This window comes from Eschrichtius robustus, chromosome 14 (assembly GCF_028021215.1).
Source record: "Eschrichtius robustus isolate mEscRob2 chromosome 14, mEscRob2.pri, whole genome shotgun sequence".
Taxonomy (NCBI): domain Eukaryota; kingdom Metazoa; phylum Chordata; class Mammalia; order Artiodactyla; family Eschrichtiidae; genus Eschrichtius; species Eschrichtius robustus.
Window position 1 is genome coordinate 7,281,993 of NC_090837.1, and position 11,972 is coordinate 7,293,964.

The 11,972-nt window shown below is 64.7% G+C and overlaps 2 protein-coding genes across 9 annotated transcripts in view; one reads left to right on the plus strand and one right to left on the minus strand.

The window, feature by feature from the left end:
* Positions 1–8,229, plus strand: part of PITPNM2 (phosphatidylinositol transfer protein membrane associated 2) — a 143,317-nt gene extending 135,088 nt beyond the window's left edge. For 2 of the 3 annotated variants that reach the window (XM_068562489.1, XM_068562490.1), the window contains exons 16-24: positions 910–1,074; positions 2,762–2,910; positions 3,260–3,376; positions 3,701–3,817; positions 3,939–4,087; positions 4,181–4,330; positions 4,728–4,911; positions 4,990–5,118; positions 5,218–8,229. In XM_068562489.1, the coding sequence (XP_068418590.1) occupies positions 910–1,074; positions 2,762–2,910; positions 3,260–3,376; positions 3,701–3,817; positions 3,939–4,087; positions 4,181–4,330; positions 4,728–4,911; positions 4,990–5,118; positions 5,218–5,541 (1,484 nt within the window). In that variant the 3' untranslated portion in view covers positions 5,542–8,229. The remainder of the gene's footprint in view (positions 1–909; positions 1,075–2,761; positions 2,911–3,259; positions 3,377–3,700; positions 3,818–3,938; positions 4,088–4,180; positions 4,331–4,727; positions 4,912–4,989; positions 5,119–5,217) is intronic. The other variant, XM_068562492.1, reaches the window with a different exon arrangement.
* A 720-nt stretch (positions 8,230–8,949) lies between these two features.
* Positions 8,950–11,670, minus strand: ARL6IP4 (ARF like GTPase 6 interacting protein 4). 6 transcript variants are annotated; one of them, XM_068562616.1, is made up of 6 exons: positions 11,161–11,252; positions 10,655–10,828; positions 9,917–10,201; positions 9,700–9,817; positions 9,207–9,276; positions 8,950–9,128 (listed from the first exon to the last, which is right to left on the minus strand). In XM_068562616.1, exons 2-6 carry the CDS (start codon positions 10,815–10,817, stop codon positions 9,072–9,074), a joined length of 693 nt encoding a protein of 230 aa, XP_068418717.1. In that variant the 5' UTR covers positions 10,818–10,828; positions 11,161–11,252; the 3' UTR covers positions 8,950–9,071. The 6 variants fall into 6 exon arrangements, with proteins under 6 accessions (XP_068418717.1, XP_068418716.1, XP_068418718.1 ...); XM_068562615.1 differs by having other exon boundaries at positions 9,917–10,225; XM_068562617.1 differs by lacking the exon at positions 11,161–11,252 and adding an exon at positions 10,993–11,014 and having other exon boundaries at positions 9,917–10,225.
* Between the last annotated feature and the right edge of the window lie 302 nt (positions 11,671–11,972).

Below are 11,972 nucleotides of genomic sequence, written 5' to 3' on the forward strand. Positions count from 1 at the left end.
CCCTCTCTGGACACCGGGCAGAGCAGGGAGGGGACCCAAAGCAGAGGAGGCACAGGAGCCCAGAGAGGGGAGCAGCCGTCTCAGGGTCACCCAGCACAGGTGTCAGTCCGAGGGTTCTCTCCCCCGTTTGTGAGGCTAGCAGCAGGAGTTGGGGTGAGGGCTTGAGCCCGCTGGGACCCACCTGACCCCCAGGAGAAGACTTCGGTCCTGGCGAGGGGTTGGATTCTCAGGGCCCCACTCCCTCTCCCTGAGGAGGTCCAGGCATCTCCTGCACCCCGGCTAGATGTGGGTCCTGTAGCCGAGCCCCGTTCTCAGGCTGGGCCCAGGTGAGCCCGGCTCGAGCCCTCAGCACCTGCCGTTGCCCCCAGATGCCCATTCGGGGCTGGCTCGATGTGGCCCGTGTGTGAGGGATGTGCAGGGGTGTTGCCTCATTCTCAGTCCTCAGCGCTGGGCATCCCTGGGAGGCTGCCCCAGGCGCCTGTTGTTAGCGCCCCCAAACCCAGCTGCCGCGGGCTGTGGGTCAGGCCAGGCCGAGCCCCAGAGGCCAAGAAGGCTGGGCTGGAAGGGTGGCCGGTGTGGGGCATGAGCCCGGCCGCCTTGCCTCCCTGCCCACTGTGTCTGTATTGGTCCGTCTGTCCACCCCTGCCCCAGCGCTCCCTTCTCTCTGCCTCAGCTCTGGGCCCTGAGCAGGCGGGCCCTGGCACGCTTGGGCCCATCCACTCTGCCAGCTTTGCTCAGATGCCCCTGCTCCTCTGCAGCTGGACGTGTCGGCCTTGCCTGGCACAGCGGCCGCTCCAGCCGCCCCAGCCCCGGCACATGCTGGACGCCCCCTCCCACTGCTCGGGGGCTGGAGGGCCGGGCTGGGCGAGGCCTCCTTACCCGCGGTCTCTGGTCCCTGTCCGCCTGCAGCAGATGCACTCCAGGCCCACAACGCGGTCTTCCAAGAGCACGCGGCCCCCTCCTCGCCCGGCACAGCCCCCACTGCCCGAGGTTTCCGCCGGGCCAGCGAGATCAGCATCGCCAGCCAGGTGTCAGGCATGGCTGAGAGCTACACGGCGTCCAGCATTGCCCAGAGTGAGTGCAGCAGTGCCAGGGCCTGCCCTCCCCGTCACAGCAAGGGGGCTCTGCCCTGTCGCAGCCAGTCTCAACGGTGGCCACTGTGCCTGTCCCCCAGAGGACAGTTTGCAGCGTCTGGAGGCAACTGGGGTGGGCGCCACTGGCATCTGGTGGGTAGAGACCAGGTGTGCTGCTCAACACCGTACGGTGCCCAGGACGGCCCCGCAGCAAAGGGTGATCCAGCCCCTGTGTCCATAGAGGACTCTGGAAGGAAGGAGCGTTGAAAGGGGTGGCCCTGGGGCAGGGCATGGGGGGGCAAGTCCAGGTGGTGGGAGATTGGCGGTGCTGTCTCAGCTGGGGAGTGATGGGTCTGGGAGGAGGGGTCCTAGCCCCAGGGGGGCAGGTGCTCCTTGAAGGAGAAAGCTGGGGGGCCCATTTCTGGAGAAGCTGCAGCGGTGGCCAAGGGGAGCCAGGGAGGCGAGGTCTCCTGTGCCAGCCCCTCCTGCCGCCCCAGGGGGCAGAGTCACCCACGGCTTCCTTCGCTCCTGCCCATCTCAGAAGCTTCTCAGCAGCTGGAAGCAGAGTCCGGGTCACCCCCGCCCCCGCTCCCCTGGGGCCAGCGGCCCCCTGCCACTTGACTGGCTCCCAGGCTGCCTGTCAGAGCAGGGGTCCGGGGCTAAGGCCGGCGTGGGTGTCCTCCTGGCCCGTTGGGGCAGTGGTGGCCCCAGCAGGGCTGAGCCTGTGCGCCGCTCAGCCACAGCCCCAGCGTCAGGTGCCCGTCCCTGCTTGCCCTCCCCCGCTACCTCCCACCGCCCCGGGCCAGCAGGCGAGCCCCAGCCTGGGGAGGGCCCCCGCCTCCCCGACTTAGACATCAGAGAAGGTCCCGGGCATCACGGGCCCTCCATGCACACACGTCCGCCTCCTCTAACTGGGGTCACGCTCTGTTTCCAGGCATGCCTCACCCCCGGGCCCCGCTGAGGCCTAGCGGGGAGCTGGCGGCTTGGTCTGGGAGCACCCAGACTTCCAGGGAGGAAGCAGGAGCAGCGGGGGGCGGTGGGGGGGCGGCTGGATGGAGGCCGGGTGAGGACTGGGGGTTGCCCGTCATGCAGGCTGCAGGCGGAGATCAGGGCCACCCCGAGCCTAACCAGGTGCACCTCCTGCGTGCAGCCACCGGGGAGGCTTTTGCAAACCTGGGGCGGTCCCCCAGCCCGGAGGGGGAGCCAGCTTCACACGCAGGCTCCGTAGACTGAAGGCCCTCACTTCACACCCTGCCTGCCAGGTGCTGAGGACAGCGGGCCTTGCCTTGGGGCCCAGGAATCGTGACTCCATCTCTGCAAAGCCTTTCACAGCCTTGAGGCCTGCGGGGGCAGACGGGGTCCAGGAGAAGCCTGGAGAGGGCAGTGATAAGGCCCAGGGCAGGGGGTCGACAGGACCAGGGACAGGGAGTCCTGCCTCCAGACTGGGCTTGTCCCCTCCCCCTGTAACTCCACATCCTCCTGGCTGAGCCGCAGTCCCCCACCTCCCCCTCCTCGGGCGCCCTGGCTGCTTGCTGCTCCCCTGTCGCCGAGTCTGGGAGAAGGAGACTTGCTTTGGTTGCAGCCCTTCTCTCTGGTCTGAGGAGGGTCTTGCCTCTGGGCTGAGCCCGGCCTGAGGGGCCAGGTGAGCCCCTGGGGCCCAGCGCAGTCACAGCCCCTCCTCTTGGCAGTTGCTGCGAAGTGGTGGGGTCAGAAGCGGATCGACTACGCCCTGTACTGCCCCGACGCCCTGACGGCCTTCCCCACCGTGGCCCTGCCCCACCTCTTCCACGCCAGCTACTGGGAGTCCACGGATGTGGTCTCCTTCCTGCTGAGACAGGTACCCAGGGTCCCACTGCCGGGCACACCTGCACCTCTCAGGAGGCCCGACTGACACCGCTGCTGAGGTGGCCCCATTTCATAGATGAGGACGGTGGGGAGCCCCACTTTCTGGCCCCAGCAGACGCCACAGCCAGCAGGATGGAGGAAGCCGTGGGGATGCTGAGATGGGGTGAATGGATGTGCACCTTCACGGGCCAGAGAGCAGACTGCAGTGGGGTTAAATAGTGTCCCCCCCGCAAACCCTCCCAGGGGTAGCATGGCCCCTAGGGCCGCTGGCCTCTCCCCTCTAGAACAGGAAGCCCCAGGCTTGAGCCTGCCCCATGGCCTCCCTCTGTGTCCCCTCCCAGGTCATGAGGCACGACAACTCCAGCATCTTGGAACTGGACGGCAAGGAGGTCTCGGTGTTCACTCCGTCAAAGCCGAGAGAGAAGTGGCAGCGCAAGAGGACCCACGTGAAGCTGCGGGTGAGGGGTCCTCTGAGTGCCCAGGCCCCACAGCTGTCGTCCTATTGAATCCTCGTGAGCAGACCCCATTTTACAGATGAGAAAACTGAGTCACAGAGAAGTGTGCTGTCTTACTTAATCCTCACAGTCTGGGGTTGGAGCTGTTACCCCATTTACAGATGGGGACCAGCGCCAAGGCCATGTAGCTCAGTGGCTGAGCTGGGTCATTGAGCTTTGCACCCGTACTCACCCCCCAGGCCCATGGGAAGCTTGAGCTGAGCCCAGGAGGCCCCAGCCGCCCCTCCATCCCCAGCCCTGACCCAGCTTTGCTCCTCCTCCCCCCAGAATGTGACGGCCAATCACCGGATCAATGACGCGGTCGCCAACGAGGATGGCCCGCAGGTCCTGACAGGCCGGTTCATGTATGGGCCCCTGGACATGGTCACCCTGACCGGGGAGAAGGTGAAGACACAGGGAGCCCGCGGGAGCCCCCCCACCTCGCCTCCCTCTGGCTGGGGGGTGGGAAGTGGGGGTGGGGAGGCCAAGGGCGCGGCCCAGCCGTGACCAGCCCTCCCGGCTCCAGGTGGACGTGCACATCATGATGCAGCCGCCCTCGGGTGAGTGGCTGTACCTGGACACGCTGGTGACCAACAGCAGCGGGCGCGTCTCCTACACCATCCCCGAGACCCACCGCCTGGGCGTGGGTGTCTACCCCGTCAAGATGGTGGTCAGGTATGAGCTCCGAGGAGTGAGCAGGCCGGGTCAGCCTCGTCCAGGGCGGGAGGAAGGAGCCCTGGTGGGTTCTGATGAGCTGCCCCCTCCCAGGGGAGACCACACGTTTGCCGACAGCTACATCACCGTGCTGCCCAAGGGCACGGAGTTCGTGGTCTTCAGCATCGACGGCTCCTTCGCCGCCAGCGTGTCCATCATGGGCAGCGACCCCAAAGTGCGGGCTGGGGCCGTGGACGTGGTGCGGTGAGCGCTCCGAGCAGCAGCGGGGGGGGGGGGGGGGGGCTCGGAGGCAGGCAGCTCCGCGGCCAGGCGGCGGAGGGCCCTGGGTGCCAGAGCGGGGATGTGGGGCAGGGACCCCGCGGCCTGGTCACGCTTCCCAGCTGTAACCTCTTGCTGTTGATGCCTCAGTTCCCTTAGCTGGGGAGCGGGGCTGCTTCTAAAGAGACCAGTCACACCTGCTGCAGGGGGTGGGGGTGGGGACCGTGAGCCCCGCGCTGCAGCCAGTCTGGCTGCTGCTGCTGCTGCTGTCGGCGCCTGACCCGAGAGGCGCTCTTTAGTGGCCCCCGTGGGGACTGGCTGGGCGGCCCAGGAGGGAGGACAGTGCGTCCGTGGGACACCCAGGCCTGCCCCTCGCCCCCAGGCACTGGCAGGACCTGGGCTACCTCATCATCTATGTGACGGGCCGGCCTGACATGCAGAAGCAGCGGGTGGTGGCATGGCTGGCCCAGCACAACTTCCCTCACGGCGTGGTGTCCTTCTGTGACGGCCTGGTGCACGACCCGCTGAGGCACAAGGCCAACTTCCTGAAGCTGCTCATCTCTGAGGTGGGTCCCGGCTAGAAGGGAGTTGGGTGGGGACGGGCGGAAGGGCCGAGCCCGCGCCCACGCCCGTCTTGCCCACAGCTGCACCTGCGCGTGCACGCGGCCTACGGCTCCACCAAGGACGTGGCGGTCTACAGCTCCATCAGCCTGTCCCCCATGCAGATCTACATCGTGGGCCGGCCCACCAAGAAGCTGCAGCAGCAGTGCCAGGTGAGCGGACGCGTCCTGGCGGCTGCGTGGGCGGGCGGGCAGCCCCGGGAGCCCCGCCCCCTGACAGCCGTGCTCCGCGTTGCTCTCCCTCCCCCGCAGTTCATCACCGACGGCTACGCGGCCCACCTGGCCCAGCTCAAGTACAACCACCGGGCGCGGCCGGCCCGCAACGCGGCCACCCGCATGGCGCTGCGCAAGGGCAGCTTCGGCCTGCCCGGCCAGGGCGACTTCCTGCGCTCCCGGAACCACCTGCTCCGCACCATCTCGGCCCAGCCCAGCGGGCCCGGCCACCGGCACGAGCGGACGCAGAGCCAGGCGGACGGCGAGCAGCGGGGACAGCGTAGCATGAGCGTGGCGGCCGGCTGCTGGGGCCGCGCCATGGCCGGCCGGCCCGAGCCGGGGGCAGCTGCGGGCCCCAAGTAGGGCTCCAGGAGCAAGGCGCTGTGGTCTCCATGGTGCTAGGCCGGGGCGGCCCGCCCTGCCAGGAGGCCTGGCCTGGGCACAGACAGTCGGCTGGGGCCCAGCTTGTCCCAGGGCCCGGCGGAGGACACGGGGCCGCGCCACACACAGCCCTCCCAGCCCTGCCTCACGTGTTAGGGTCTGCGGGGTTCCAGCTTGTCGTGGAAGCTGGCAGGACGACCAGCCCGAGGATGACAGAGGGACCAGGACCCCCCAACGTGGACTGGCCGGGAAGGCACGCCCGGACGCTTGCCCTGCGTTGACCGCCCAGCACCCTGATGCCAGGCCTGGGCACCTCCCATCCACTAGCTCGCCCCGACCCCCAAGTCCCCTCCCACTTGGTAGCAGCTCCAACAGGGGACATCCTGCTTCTTGTTAACTCGAGTTACTCAACTGCTCGACCTCACTGGTTTTGCACTGAAGTTTAAGGGTGGAGACCCATCACCATCTCCTATGGCTACAGATCCGTTGACGTGCGTGAAAATTCAGCGTTTGCTGATCCAGGACCCATCGCCACACAGAAGGCTCCAGGGCAGAGAATTCTTGTACAAGTAGGAGAGAAAGGCCATATGGTAATTTCCGCAGCTCCACCTGGCCCGCCAGCCCATGGCAGCCCTGGACCCCCAACCCCTTCTAGCTGCCCCACCGGGAGCCCCTTCCAGCCGAGGGCCTGGCGTCTTCTCAGCCCCAGGCAGAGCCCAGGCCGCCAGGCCGGTGAAGCCGAGGTGGGTGGCTCCTGAGAAGCCTCGCCTCGGGCTGCGGGGCCGGGACCGGCCGGGCCTACTTCCTCCGCTCCTCGCCGGCCGTCAGCCAAGGCCCCACGCCTCGGCCCCCCCTTCCACGTTTCTACACCTTTCTACTCCTCCAATCTGATTTCTATGAGGTTTTTTTAAATGAGCAATCCTTGGCTGCTTCCTTTTCTTAACTCTTTCAGTACCAAACGCAGCCCCTCCACGTGAAAACGCCCAGCACTGTGACGGAGTCCAGCCTGGTTCTGGGTCCCAGGGCCCTGTCCCCTGCCCAGGCAGCGGGGCGTGGGCTCCCTGCCTCGCCTGACCCCTGTTAATTCCACTGAATTTCTACTCTGGGGTGAGTGGGGCACACACTTAGGTTTTTTTTAACACCAATTCCGTTTCGATGCCGAATCTAAGAAGCCACAACTCGCTTAGTTAGCTTCAGGGCAGGCAGCCACGACTTCATTTCCCACCTGGTAAGGACTGCGCTGTCCTGTGCGCTGGGTCTGAGCATCAGTCCTCCCTCCCCGGAACCGACCGCAGTCTCAGCTGTGGCTCAGCCCCGGGCAGCCCCTCTGCTGCTCCTCCACCTTCTCTGAGACGGGGGAGCCTGCCGGGCCCCAGCCAGCCATCCAGCGACCAGGCTCCTTCTGTGAGAAGCTGCTGCCAACCTGGATACGGCCTCAGGGCCTCGTGGGCTGGGACGGGGAGGCGCACAGACGGATGTTAACATTTTCCCGTGTGTAGATATGTACAGCCAAAGGGTCGTGTAAATGTTCTGCAAAAGTGGGTCTGTACAGAGTGAAAGCTATTTATTTTGTGCAGAGAAAAATGTCTGGAGGGATGGGACCTTCAGGGTTTATTCATATTTAAGATGTAGCTTTTTGTTGTTGTTTCAGGCGTTATGTATAAAGCGACGACTATTTTATGGACCAAGTTTTAATGTAACTGTTGCAGTGAAAGTGCAATATCTAACCCCTTGCTCCCAGTGGGAATCGCTTGGCCCGACAATCACAGCCCCGACGAGGGGCCCCATGGCCAGTGCCGCCTCCTGTCAGTCCCACCTCACCCCAGCTCGCCTGTCGCCTGGTGAGCAGCCACCCGGAGGAGCACCTGGAAGAGTCTCAGCCCGCCTGCAATAAAGGCTGGGAGGCCGCCTGGCCCCAGGAGGCCGGGTGGGCAGTGGGCTCGGCCTCTCCCAGTGGGCTGCTCCCCCACAGCTCCGAGCTCCCCGCCTGCCTGCCCAGCCGCCAGCCATGCCAAGGACAACAGCAATAGTCCCCGGGCCTCTCCCAGCGGCCCTCAGCCATAGATGGTGAGGTGGGCAGCCCAGCCTCCCCGTTGACGTCTCTCTTCTCTATCCAGGTCTGCTTCCTGGCCTCCCTGAAGATTCCTTTCGGCACATTATCCTCTTAAAGAAGCACCAGTTTTTCAGAAACTAAGAGAGGGAGGACAGAGTCCTTTAAAAATACCAAAAATGTTTACAGCATTGGGTGCTGAGCTGCAGGGCTCAGGCCCGACCAGTCGTAACCAAAGGGTGAAGCAGGCCTTGCTGACTGCCACCCCACCCCAGGCCTGTTAGAGTAGAAGCCTTAGTCCCACTCCCACCCCCAAGCCCCCAGGACTGAGCCTCAGCCCGCACCCCCCAGATCCCCCCACCTGCCTTCTCTTTGATTTCTAAAGAGGGACTCAGCAGAGACCCCACGCCCCCTTCCTAGCTCAGTCTGAGCTGCCTGCCCGCCCGCCCACCACGTCGCAGTCTTCATGTCTCGGCCCCCCGTCTGTCTGTCTGGACCGAATGTGAGTGGTGTCCTGACTTGCCCCCGCCCGCCCTTGCTGTCCCTGCTCCATCAGGCCTGAGTGTGCTCTGTGTACTGTGTCGTTGTCTGTTACACCAATTAAAGAAGCAGGAAGGCTTCCTTCTGGGTCTCAGTACTGCGCCGGCAACCAGAGGGGGCGGGGGGGGGGGGGGGGGTGCGGGGGCGGGGGCCGGGATGGGGGCCCTGCCTGTCCTGTGAGGGGAGAGGCTGTCCTTCCCAGTACACAGTGTCAGCTACGCTCACAGTAATAGCAAGACACGGGGGTCTTACCTACGCTGGGCCCCCTTCTAGCCCCTTCCAGCCCTTTCCCAGGCATGAACTCAGTTGGGCCTCACAGCAACCCGGTCAGGGAGGTGGGTACTCTCAGCCTCTACTTCACAGAGGACACAGCCGGTGAGCCGGGCCAGGATTCCTCCCGGGCCACCAGGGTTCTCAACTGCGGTCGTCTGTGGCATAAGCGGCGAGGGCAGCAGCCTCCCTCCAAGCCTGAGCAAATCCAGTTTAAGAGCCAAGGGTCTGGGATTCAGCTGGAGGTGGGGGCCCTGGGTCTGGTCCAGGCAGGACCTCATCTGAGGGTGAGGAGGGCAAAGGTGGCTGACGTGGCCTGTGCTTTCCCCAAAAGCTTCTGGAGTCCTTATTTTTCCCCTGGAAGTCAGGCTGCACTCTTCTCCCCCCCTCAGCACAAAAAGCAACAGCACAGAAGAAGTTTCCAACCAGGGTACCTTTAATATCTGGGAAGCTGCACTCTTTCAGGAGTTAGGGGAGCCAATTAGGCCAGTGACCCTGACCTCCACCCCCTGCATCTGACAGGAGGCTGGGCCAGAGGCCGGTCTGCAGGAGAGAGACAAGCAGCATCCGACGGGCTCCCTGCTGCCCACCCTGAGGCCAGCCTTCAGGCTGTGCCACCAACACTGTGTGCAGGCCTTGGCCAGTGGGGCCCTCAGGGCAGCAGCCCTGCTCGCATCTGGAAGGCCAGACCATCCCCTCGGGTGGCCTGCTGGGGAAGAAAGCACACAGGAGGGGACACATCAGAAGCAGAGCTGGGGGTGGGCCTGGGCAAGGGATCGACACCCACCTTGTTGATCTCTCTGTGTCGTTCCTTGGTTACGATTTCCTCTAAGACCTCACCGTCTCCCTTAATGAGCCTAGAGGAGGAGGGGAAAGAGGCTGAGCCTCTAAGTTAGAGGCCAGAGCAACAGAACCAGAAGCATCCAGCAGAGGGGCGCCAGGCCTCCAGGCCCCCACCATCTTGAGCAGCCAGAGCCTGGCCGCTCCCACCCCTCCCTCCCACCCTTGGGACAGGGATGAGGGCAGCCCGGTGGGCTCTGCCATCGGACCAGCCAACAGCGGCTCTTTGAAGACCCCCCCCAAGGCCCTTCCAGCCCCTGCAGTCGCCTGCTCTGAGGGATGGGCAGCAGTGGCCTGAGAAGTCCCATCAACGAGTGACTCCTTTTTCTCCCTCATCCTCGGTCCTTTTAGAGCAGCAGAAGCAGCCACCACCGCTCCTCCTGAGAGTGCCGGTCTGGGACCAGGGCGCCCAGATGCAGCTGTGGGGCCCGGCTGCCCACCTGGTGCGTCCTGTCTCCGGGTCCACCACCTTGCGGATGACGCTCTGCCGGGCATCCCACTCCTCCTTGGTCATGGGCTTCATGGCCTGGATGCGGGACTTCTGCTCGTCCGTCAGGACTGGAAGGTAAGATGGCAGGGAGGTGGCGGGGGGGGGGGCTCAGGAGTGGGGGCCTCAGGGAGGGGACCTCCCCGCCTTGCACACCGGCAGCACTGTACCTGGGCCACCCTCTTCCTGCTCGGCTGCTCTGTGCCACTGGTCCAGCGAGGGTCCGGGCACAGCCTCTGTCTGCCGCACCTTGGCCTTATCCTTGTCTCTCTTCTTCAGCTTCTTCTTCCTTTTCTTCCTTTTCTTCCTCTTCTTGTCCTTGTGCTTCCCCCGCTTCTTCCGGCCATCGCTGGAGGAAGAGGAGGAGGACGAGGAGGAAGAGCCGCTGGAAGAACGGGAAGAAGAGGAGGAGGAGCTGGATCGTGGTCTCCTCCGGGCCTTGTGTTTGCTTCTCTCTGTGACGCAGGGAGAAGGTGAGGCTGGAAGGCCAGGAGGCGAAGAAGTAAACCTTCGTCCCCTTGCTCTGGCCCGTAGCAGGCTTAGGCTGACTACAGAAGGGTGAGACCCTCCCGGCAGGGCTTTCTAGAGGAGGGCTCTGCACCCTGTAGAGAGGCGCTTTCTGGGCTGCGCAGTCACTGCCCAGGAGCAGGGCGGCCAGCCTCCATATCTCAAACCCAGCTGCACCAAAAATATGATGAAGTGCTCCCTTCACTCCGTACTCAATGGGCTGGCCCAGCCCCCGGATTCTGAGCGTCTTTCAACCCAGATATCCAGGATCTACACTCTGTGTCCCTTTGAAGAGCGCTCACCGCAATTTCCCCACAGCCAGTCCGGAGAAGCCCGCCCAGCTGCCTGCAACTTCCTCCATGAAGTTCCCTCACCCCTTTCCCATTCCCTCTGGTTCTCACCCTCCGCCCCAGAGGAGGTGGTGCTGGCCTTGCGGCTTTGGGATCTAGAAGCCGAGCAGCTTCTCGGGGCGTCCTTACTGCTCTTCTTCCTTTTCTTTTCCGACCCTCGCCCCCGGGACCGGCTGCGACTCCTCGAGCGCTTGCGAGAGCCGACGTGAGCCATAGCGCCGCGGGCTGGAGACGGGGAGACGCGCTTAAACTGGGGATTGATCACAGGGCCGGCCCACAGACTGGGTTCCGAGGGCGGCTCTACTCGGGGCCTGGTCACCACCCGGAGCAGGGATACTGAGGGGGTCCGTGCAACCGCACGATCCTCACCCACCCCCACCCCTGGGTACCCCGGGTTCTCCGCGGACTCCCGGATCCTCCGCTGCGGCCCCTTTAAGGGCCCGCCCCCGCCCCCGCCCGGACGCTCCACGCCTGCGCACGCGGCTCGGGCGCCTCTAGAAACGGCCACGATCCTCAGCTGCCAGGTGCGTCCTTCATTCCTTCCCGCGCGCTCGTACCTCCACCCCGCGCCCTCCGCGGCCTCGCCGCCTGAAAGAAAGTCCCCGCGGCTGCTCCGCTCCCTCCTCAACCGCCCATCCGGCCGGACCGCCAACCCCGCACCACGCCTTCGCGTGAGGAAGCGGCGGCTGGGCGACTTCCGGCCCGGGACAGTGCTCTGGGAGGCTGTCCGACCGCGAAGCAAGGCGCTGCTGCCTTTAGTTCTGAAGCCCCAAGTTCCGTCTCTGGGACAGCCCAAGAAACTGAGTCTGACGCACTGACCTCCCGGAGAGGCGAGCTGGGGCTCCAGGCGGAGCTCCCAGACGAGAGACCTGCTCTCCAGCCTGGCGCCAGTCCCGGAGCCCGCGGGTCCTTTGCCGCAGCTATGCCCTCTCTCATCGCTGTCCTTTCGCCGCGCCCGCAGCATCCCTAGTCTCCGTGATGCCCCAGGGAAGAGGGCGACTGCGCGCCGCTTTCCTCTCTGGATTGTCTGCGAACGTGTCCACTGCAACGGGCTGTAAGCTCCAGAGCCTTGGTCTTTACACCGTCTCCACCCAGTAATACACACGTAGCAAACTCAAATGTCCATAAGGACCAGAGAGAGCATGACAGTGAATGACGGAAGGACCCCTGTGAGGAAGTGCACCGCAGGCCTGTCTAGAGTGGAGGCAACTGAGTCCGCTCCCGCTGATTACTGCAGTGTCGATTGGGGCCCGGTGTTTCCAGATCTTCCCACCTTCCCACGGAAGCCAGAACTCAAGCTTTCAACATGGAAAACCCTCCCAAACACAGCATAGCTGCATGCCTCATCCAATCCTGGGGCCGCCAAGTT

Coding starts and splice junctions, on each gene's coding strand:
- ARL6IP4 (XM_068562613.1), bottom strand. CDS start 11,567: ATGCTGCGGGCGCGGCGAAAGGACAGCGATGAGAGAGGGCATAGCTGC. Junction 9,277..9,699: donor CCGGAGACAGGACGCACCAG/GTGGGCAGCCGG, acceptor CTCCTCCTCTAG/GCTCATTAAGGGAGACGGTG. Junction 9,129..9,206: donor GACACAGAGAGATCAACAAG/GTGGGTGTCGAT, acceptor TTTCTTCCCCAG/CAGGCCACCCGAGGGGATGG.